At 38.1% G+C, this 10,200-nt stretch overlaps 1 protein-coding gene across 1 annotated transcript; it reads right to left on the bottom strand.

Annotated features, from left to right (window-relative positions):
- Positions 1-5,785: 5,785 nt before the first annotated feature.
- Positions 5,786-7,299, bottom strand: LOC149084725 (SCAN domain-containing protein 3-like). Its single transcript, XM_089235365.1, has 2 exons — positions 6,588-7,299; positions 5,786-6,321 (listed from the first exon to the last, which is right to left on the bottom strand). Exons 1-2 carry the CDS (start codon positions 7,297-7,299, stop codon positions 5,786-5,788), a joined length of 1,248 nt encoding a protein of 415 aa, XP_089091491.1.
- Positions 7,300-10,200: the final 2,901 nt, after the last annotated feature.

Genomic DNA, 10,200 nt, shown 5'->3' with positions numbered 1-10,200 from the left:
CATCAGAATGACATTCGGTCTACGAAATGCGGCCCAGACCTTCCAACGTTTTCCCCACTGTGTGTTCAGAGGCTTAGACTTCTGTTTCGTATACATTGATGACCTCTTGATTGCTTCAAAAAATGCAGATGTAGACGAGCATCACATCCAATTACGACAAGTTTTCAAGAGACTCAAAGATGCTGGTCTTGTAATCAATCTCGAAAAATGCTCGTTTGCTCAACCTGAAATCACCTATCTTGGCCATCACATCACTGCTGAAGGTATCCGTCCAACATCCGAACGAATAAATGTCATCCAAGAGTACAAGAGACCAGAGACAGTAAAAGATCTACGAAAATATCTCGAAATAATCAATTTTTACCTGCGATTTATTTCCAGTGCTGCGAAAACTCAAGCTATTCTCAATGACTACCTCAAGGGCAGCAAGAAAAACGACAAATCTCCAATCGAGTGGTCTAAAGAAGCTATTGTAGCATTTGCGTCAACCAAGCAACAGCTCATTGATGTCACCATTCTCGCTCATCCGTCTCCTGATGCGGAACTTGCTGTAATGGTCGATGCATCCGATATGTCTGTTGGAGGAGTGGTTCAGCAAAAAGTCAAGAATGATTGGCAACCGCTAAGCTTCTTCTCTCAACGATTGACTCCAACTCAGATTCGTTACAGCACGTACGACCGAGAACATCTCGCTGCGTATTCAACAATAAAGCATTTCCGTTACTTCCTTGAAGGCAGAAAATTCACATTTTACACTGATCATCGTCCTCTCATTTTCGCTACTCAGCAAAAAGCAGAAAAGGCTTCTTCTCGTCAAATACGCCATCTGGATTTCATATTTCAGTTCACAACAGATATACAACATATCTCGGGTAAAGACAATGTGGTAGTTGATACCTTGTCCAGACTCGACGAAATTCATATGCCTCAAACTGTGGACTACACTGAAATGGCTAAAGCACAGGAACATGGTGATGAACTGATCAAGATACTTTCTTCAAACACAAGTCTCAAACTTCAAAAATTTCCAGTTTTTGGTTCCAACTTACAAATCTACTGTGATGTTTCCACTGGACAAAGGAGACCGTATGTTCCAGAGTCCTTCCGAAAAACTGTTTTCAACTCAGTTCATGGACTTTCACATCCTGGCACCCAAGCTACTGCCACAACTATTGCAAAAAAATTTGTTTGGCCATCAATCAAAAAAGATTGCAAAACATGGGCAAAATCCTGTCTGACATGCCAGAAGTCCAAGATACACAAGCATATCAGAGCACCTGTGGGACATTATCTACCAGTTTCCAAGCGCTTTGACGAAATACATTTGGATATCATCGGTTTCTTACCCTCTTCAGAAGGACATCAGTATTGCTTAACCTTGATTGACATGTTCACGAGATGGTCTGAAGCAATACCAGTTCCAGATATCCGAGCCGACACAGTGCCGGCAGCAATATACTACGGATGGGTCGCTCGTTTTGGTTTTCCTAGTGTCATTATTGCCGACCAAGGTTCCCAATTTAAGTCCCACCTCTTTACAGAACTGTCAGACATAATCGGATTCCAAAGACGGCGCACCACCGCTTACAATCCAAAATGCAACGGCTTCATCGAAAGATGGCATAGAACCCTGCAATCAGATGTCACAGCAACAAGCAGTGGACTCGAGTGTTGCCTATAGTCCTCCTGGGATTAAGGCCAACATTCCGGGAAGAGTTCAACTCAACCCCAGCTGAAATGGTTTACGGCACGAACATCCGACTGCCAGGGGATTTTCTAGATACATCTGCCTCATCTCCATCTTCTGATTTCATTCAACATCTTCGTGACCATTTCAATGACTTCAGACCAGCTCCACCGTCAAGGCATTCAACACCGCATGTTTTCGTCTCTTCAGCGTTAAACACCTGTCCTAGTGTATTCATTCGTACGGACGCTGTGAGAACACCCTTTCAAGCTCCGTACGAAGGTCCATACAAAGTCATCACAAGGACTGAGCAATATTATACTCTCTCAGTAAACGGTAAAGAAAAAAACATCTCCACAAAAAGGTTGAAACCCTGCTTCACCGAGAACCTCAACTCATCTGAAGTCAATGGAAAACCTAACGAAAATCAAGGACCTCATCCGAAGACTTCACAACCTCTTCATACGCAGAAAAAGGTTCATTTTAACACGACAGTAAGGACTTCGGGAGAGACTGATGAATCGGAACCGCAACGACAGACTCGTTCTGGAAGACCAATCAAACCACCTTCTCGTTACGAATCGTTCTCTTCTGTTCACTAGAGGGGGAGTAATGTAGTGTCTTCCCAGCACTTTAAAAAAAAATTATTTTCCTCTTTGTGGCAACACCACAAAAATCCAATGTCAAGGCCGTCTGGCCAGAGAGCTTTTGTTGTTTATATTTTCCGGTCGCATCTTTGTGAATGTCCCTGCTCTCGTCCGAATCCCGTATTATTTTACCTTCGTTTATATTTGTAAATAAATAATTGTTTTATTGTTTAATTACTGCTTCGAATAATATAGTTATATCTCAAAGCCAGCTCTCATAACTATAGCTTGTAGCTCGCCAACAAATCCAAATATTCTGATGAATATGGCGTGTCTCCTTGTAGGAGTTTCTCAGCTCTTTCTAAATATGCACTTAAATTGCACGTAGTTCAGTCAAAAACTTCATAAATTCGGTTTTTTTTGAGACATGACATTTCTTTTTAATAATCTATTTTCCACCATAACTCGAAAACGATTCGAGATAGGGGAGGGTTAGTAGGGGTGTTTCATGTTTCACTTGGACTCGTGTATCACCCACTTTCGTTTATCGGAACAGGTCCTGTTCACCCTACATAATCACATGACATGGAAGTGACTCTTGAGTGTGTTTTGTACCTCCGCCACATTTTCATAAAAAATAGTTATTCAAGTTCTTACATCAATAAAAAGCATTTTTTTTAGCAAAGTGGGACTAGTTGTCATTAATTGCAAAAGTTTTGTATATATTTTCAAGAAAAAACTCAATTTTTCTCAAGATTTTTTTAAATAAAAAAGTACGTGTTTTTTTTCCATAATATGAATAAAAAGAAACAATGATTTTAAATGTATTTATTCCATGATGCAAAAAGTAAGTATTTATGAAATCGCTGATTCTTATTGTTTCTCTCTGTACTCGCGAGCGAAAATACCAGGAGTTGCTCGATGGGAGTGTTAATTTCTCAAAATATAATGTAGTGTTTTGTTAGCACACACACACATGAAAGTATTTTTACATTTTTATTGACTCACAGTCAGAAAAATTACATCTTCTCACTCACTGTAACGTATATCAGAAGAAATAGTAAATTGTTCATGCGTCGGTACATGATATTAGGAACATAACAAAGGCACTATGAAAATAAAGGTGAAATTTGTTTCTATTCCTTAATTTCTTATTCAGTATACAAAGTGAACGGAATTTAGGAGAAAAGAAAACAATGAATTTTTATCATTTCAATTATTGGAAAAAACACGGCACAACACTTCTGCAAATCTACAATAGCTTAATTAAAAATCATAAATGAAAGAATGAGGTAAAAAATTAGGGAAAAAAGTTATTGTTTTTCAACTTCGAAAGCTGCTTTTGTAAGAAATTCTTGAGTGACCTGGGTTACTCGCCTAAAGTACCAAAGGATGTTTAGAGGTGTTGCGAGTTCGATACCTGTTTCGTCCTTGTCAGAAAACTTTCCTGACACAGGGGTACAACAGAAACGGCGACATGAAGGCAGAAAAAATTGCTACCGCAGGGAGTCCCCCATCGAGGGGTTAGCGCACCAACCTCTCGATGAGTATAAACCAGCCTGCCGTTCGGAATCGGCAATTGATTGTAGGTCCTGGTCTAATTAACCCTTATGTGCAGAAAATGACCTTGATGTGACCAAAATGATCTTGAGTGAACTTTGTTTACACGATCGCTTTGCAGATGCCAACAGTAATCTACCATCATATGAATATCCCATTTTCCCTGGTATCGTTCACTTTGTTCCTCACTAGTATCGCCTAGATTTTCAAGGAAACGGTCTAAGTGACTGTGCCAGTAATGAACCTGCATGCCCATATTACAATCAAGGTCTCTAAGTTTGCTGAGCAAGCTATTAACTAGTTCAACATAGTTTTCAGTCTCGTAGTTACCAAGAAATTTCTTGACTACACGGACAAATGAGATCCACGCTTTTAGCTCTTTCTCATTCATGGAATCTATTAAATTACGAGCTGTCTGATTTGAGGACCATCAAAAGTTCCAGCTTTAAGTTTTTTTGTACTTAGTCCATGCATTTTTTGTCCAAGGGCTGATCCATGAGAGCGATGGATGATTCTTCTGCCGGTTGTGAGAGTCGTTTGAACTCAAACTGCAACCTCATCTTTTCAAGTTCAAGATCGATCATCCTAGAATAAGTCACCATCTGGCGACAGTTTCAACAACTGTGAGCTTTGGCCTAAATTAGGTTCGACCGTCTATGTACGGTCCCGTTCAATGCACACGAGCTCTAAGGAAAGATTGAGATATTTGTTGTCTAGTGGTCTAGGGCAGTGGTTCTTAACCTTATTTTGCCCATGGCCCCTTTCAACATTTTTTCATTGCTGTGGCCCCCTCCCTTGTGACTATAATTCACCCCCCCCTCCGCCGTTAGAAAATAGTTGGTCAAATATTGGGCATGTAAACATATATGTTTGAATTTATTTTTATTTTTTTTAATTTACTAAAATAATGGTATAAAAGTATATAATAATGGTATGTAATAAATAGTACAGTAAACGTGATACAATACAGGGAAGGGAAGTTAAACAAGTAAATCAAACACTAGCAGGCTCTGTCACCGAAGTGATTTTCGCATAGTGTCCCGAAGGACGTGGTTGTGTCGGGAAAAATTCCAGTCGGTGACAAGGCCAAACGGTCCCCCCCCCCTCCCCCGCTCATCAGTCAAACACTCCCTCAGCGTGACGTGAGATATAAAATATAGCTAAACAGTGCGGCACAATGCTTGGTGTCCACAAGAACAGCTGTACGAAACATTGAGAGGAGTATATTGATGCGGAGAATGTGATGCAAAGAAATCTAAAATATATAATATATACATATGTGCGGTATGAAAAAAAAATATTAGTGCGGCACAATGCTTAGGTCCGACAAGTAAAGCTTTACGAAAACTTGATGCAGAGAATGTGACGCAAAAAAACCAAAATGAACATACATATGTGTGTGTGTGAGAGACATAAAGAAAATATAGCTATATATAGACGGTGGGTCACAATGCTTGGTGAACCACGAGAGACAGATATACAAAAAATTGATACATGTTGTCTTCTTAATGCAGAGAGCGTGGTGCAAAAAAAAAGAAAAAAAAAGTAGTGCCACACAAAAACAGCAGTTGAAATAAATTGTGCATTTTGCAGAAGATATGATTCAAAGATGGTTATATGCAATGTGCGACAGCTGTACAGAAAGTTGATCCAAAATGTCACGTTGCAGAGAATGATCACATATTTGCAGTGGGTAGGAAAAGGCGAGAAAAAAAAGCAGCACAAAATTGATGCTAAAATGTCATGTTGCGGAAATTATGATACACAAAGTATTGATGCAATAATGACATAGTACAGTAAAATGTGAAGTAAAAAAATGGGGATAAAAAATGAGACATAGGAAAATATATGCGGCTTGATGAGAAACACCGTATAGGTAGATAAAGGTGGATGGTACAGGGGCCTCAAAGGATAATGCAATACAGTAAAAAATGCAATAAATGATTTTTAATCAATGTGACCCTTGTGCTTGATGACCAGAAACAAGTTTCTTTATGTCTGGTTCTATCGATGTGAGGGATAAACGTAAATCACCTCTGTCCATTATGTTGAGGCGATTTCTTGCTTTGCTGAGCAAATTGTTCACACGACTAAACCTCGATTCTACTAGGTAAGAAGTCGGAAACGCCATGAAAAATAACTTTACTTTATCCCAAAGCTGTGGGAAGTTTTTAGAAGCAGCACTCCAAAAATTGTGTTTATCCTTATCGAAAGATAATTTTGCTGCCATGCTGCTTTGTAAGTCAATCAGCGCTTCTTGTAGTGAAATATCAACATCTTCGACATCCACAATAAATGGATTAACCACCCAGGAAGGAATTTTCATTTCGAGCAGATCATGGAAACGAATTTCCATGTCACTATGGAGTTGCTTTAGATGGCCCACGTACACAATTACATCATCGTCTTTCAGTTCATGGCTGATTACTGCCAAGGAAGGAAACTGGGCGAACTCTCGCCGTCCAACATTGGCAGCATACAACTTCACTTTTTTAGAAAACCAGTGATGATTTCTTTGCTCGAAAAAATGTCACAGTGGCTAACCTGTAACATTTTATTCAAGGAATTGAGCTTTTCGAAGACATCACTTAGGTAAAATATGTCACACTTATTTGCGATCAATTTATCTCCCATTTCCTTGTCTTCGAAGAATGTAACAATTGATTGCCAGAGGGTGACAAAACGGGAAAGGCAGTTACCCTTGGACAGCCAACGTATTTCAGTATGCATCAACAAATGTGTGAAGTCCTCACCATTGTCTTCACATAGCTGTCGAAACAGGCGGTCTTGAAGAGCGCTTGATTTGATACAGTTGAATGCTTTTATTACGATCTGAAGTGACTCGTGCAAACGACCTGCCAGTTTTTTTGAAACCAAGTGTTGTCTGTGAACTATGCAGTGAATGCAAAACACTTCTGGTACAACACTTTTCAAATACGCAATGAATCCTCTGTATCTTCCCGTCATAGCAGCGGCCCCATCTGTAGCACAGGCTAAAATGTTCTGACGAGGGATATCTTTTTCTTTGAAATATGATTTAATCTCTTCAAAAATTGTTTCTCCTTTAGTACCTGTTTTAAGTTTGCGTGCAAATAGCATTTCTTCTTTCAATTTGTTGTCATGCAAATATCTAACATAGGCCATCAGTATTGCAGCGTTATCGGGTAATGTAGATTCATCAATTTGCAGAGCAAATTTCATGGTTTTCAATTGGGAGATGAGTTGGTTTTCTACATCTTCTGCCATTTCATCAATTCGTTTCGACACTGTTGAATTGCTCAAAGGAATGGATTCAATAACTTCACGAGCATTTTGGTTCATGACAGTTTTGATTACCACCGACACTGCTGGCAAAATCAGTGATTCCCCAATAGTGTGAGGTTTGTTTTCCTTGGCTATCAGTTTTGATATCTCGTAAGACGCTGTCAAACCTTTTTCATTCACAATCGATTTCAGAGAAAACATTGTCGATACAATACTGTCGATCTTGTTTCAAATTTATCCCTCAATACTTGAAAATACTGTAATGGTTTGTCCTTCTTGTCTTTATGAGACGATTCCAGATGCTTTTGCAACTTACACAGACGCATGCTTTCATTGGAAAGCGCGTTCATGCGTAACAAACACAGAGGCAATGTTTTCTCTTGTGGTGATGGAATGAATCCATAACCAAGATACTCGACTGAGTATTGTCGACATTTTTTTTTTTTGCCGAGGAAGCCATGGGTAATCTAAAAAAAAAAATTATTCACTCAATTTAAACTAATTTTTAAATTGTCTGAAACCACAAAATGAAACAATGAATTTCATTTTGAAAACCGAAATCAGTGAAGCCAAGAAACCTTCCTCTCAGCCAATTTCCGGTAATTTGTAATACAAATACAACGCCACAACAGGCAAAATGCCCAACGAGGTGGCTGAGAAAAAGATGCCCATAAAAATATGGATGTCATATATTTCAAAAATATAGCAACCCGATTAAAAATGCAATTAACAAAACTTGTAAACAATATATACACATGATAAAATATTATACAATGCCCATAAAGAATACTTATGGTTGTCTTATTCTAAGAATGGATAGCTTCTCGATTTACCCCAACATGTTAAACGTATTTCTTTTTCAACGTGTCAATTGTGTGTTACAATTTACTACCTCCGTGGGTAAGCTATTCCATTTATTAACAACCCTATTAGAGAAAAATTCCCTGCGACACCATAGCCTTGCATTGTCCCTCACCAATCGATACTGGTGTCTCCTTGTAAAAGCAGTCGATTGGCGGTGTACTAAAAGGTCATCGTCCATCCCATTGAAAATTTTGAACACTTCGATCATATCTCCTCGACACCTGCGTTCATCCAATGTAAACTTATTCAAAAAATGAAGTCTCTCTCCATAACTCAAGCCCCGTGTCCCGTGTGCCAACAAGGACTCGCGTAGCCCTTCTCTGCATTCCTTCAACCAAGTCTATGTCCCTCTGTAGGTATGGTCTCCAAAACCTTACAGCATACTCCAGTCCAGGACGAACTAATCCTCGAAAAAGCGGAAGAATGACTTTAGGAGAACGCGAAGAGACCTTTTCGAAAATGGGACCAAGCATTCTATTCGCTTTTTTGACCACCGCTAAACAATGTTCAGAAAACCTAAGCCTCTCGTCAATTAGAATTCCCAAATCGGTGACCCTAGTTGCATCCGGGATAGTGACACCATTCAACTCGTAAGAGAACCGTGGGTTACTCGAACCAAAATGAGCGACCATGCACTTATCAACGCTAAACGTCATGCTACATTCATTTGCCCATGCTGCAATCCTGTTTAAGTTGGTCTGGAGCAACTCCCTATCGCTTTCATTCCCGATTACCCCCATTAGCTTCACATCATCTGCGAATTTGCTAGTAATCCCATCGATACCCTGATCGAGTTTATCGATAAAAAGTGAAAAAGTATAATCACTAAATAATTTCATTTTGACGTGTGAAAATTATTGGACCTAATTTTTAGTTTAGTTGATAGATTATGGAAGGAAAACACTTTCTTTCTTCTAGTTTAAGTTGATTGCCGCTAGTTATCGAAGTAGAGCAGGGGTCTTCAACCTTTCAGACATAGCGGGCCAAATCGAAACTTCCTACGAAGCCCGCGGACCACCAACTCATATAATTTAATGTTATCTGAATAGAAGGTGCCAATTGGGTCCCGAGTCAAACAGGGACAAAAATAATTGAAGACTTTTCATTTACTCTAATATTATTTATTTTATTAATTAATTATATTAATTTTTATCATTAATTATTCTGAAAAGTCTTTGATTAGTTACTGTTTCAACTAATTTATTCTGAAATTTCAAGTGTGTTGAAATTACTTTAAATCATTATGTAATTACTTATTTCAGTAATTCTAAAATTATTTTCCTTCTTAATATTTCTTGAAATTATTTTTTTCAAGAATTACCCAATTATTCTTTTATTGATCGTGAAATAATTTCTATCAGAAATTACGAAATTATTTCTCTCATTGATTTACAAGTTATTTTTTTTTCACAAATTCTGAAATTATTTGTTTCATCAATTCTAAAATTATTTATTTCATTTATTCTAAAATTATTTCTATAATCAATTCCAAAATTATTTCTTTCATTTATTCTAGAATTAATCGTTAAATGACCGGTGGGCCATAACAAAAAGCTCCGAGAAACGAATGTGTACCGCGAGTCATGCGTTGAAGACCCCTGTAGTAGAGATTCATCATTAATGTCACAGTTAATTATGCTGAAATGCGTTGTCATATCTCTAAAAACTATTATATCTCTAGGACCAAACGTAGATCCCGAGGGGAAGGATCGCCTCCCCCGCCCAATTGCCGAATAATATGAGAATTATTGTTCTGTCCTGTATTTTACGGGACAGTCTAACAAACCTACATAATAAATCTCCTCTGATACAACTCCCTGGATTCCCACGATGTATAAACAAATACGCACGGTGTCACTTGCGATCATAGGGACTTCGGGGCATTTGTGCAAAAGGTATCTCCCATCTAGTTGCCCTTTTATCTCTTTTCCTTCCCGTCCCTTTCTTCTTTTCTTCTCTACCATAACTAACAAAGGGACTGTATCCACACGATATTGTTCAACTGAAATCTTTCATGCATGTTGTCAGGAGCAATTAACAGTAGCTTCTAAAATACTTACTCTTGATTTGGTTGAAACAATAATTTATTGTTTAATAAAAATACCAAAACAAAATTAAAAATGTATTTATAAATTATTAATTATAATAATTAATTAATATTACGTATTATAAATTAAAATCTAACACACTTGAAGAAAAAAAATTAACTTCCTAAAATTACCTGAAGAGCTACAAAAT

This window comes from Pholcus phalangioides, unplaced genomic scaffold (assembly GCF_987345545.1).
Source record: "Pholcus phalangioides strain wild (caught in Gottingen) unplaced genomic scaffold, Ppha-v1.0 ptg000008l_1, whole genome shotgun sequence".
Lineage (NCBI taxonomy): Eukaryota > Metazoa > Arthropoda > Arachnida > Araneae > Pholcidae > Pholcus > Pholcus phalangioides.
The sequence above is the reverse complement of the archived record's forward strand: the minus strand, read 5'-3'. Positions and strand labels throughout refer to the sequence as shown.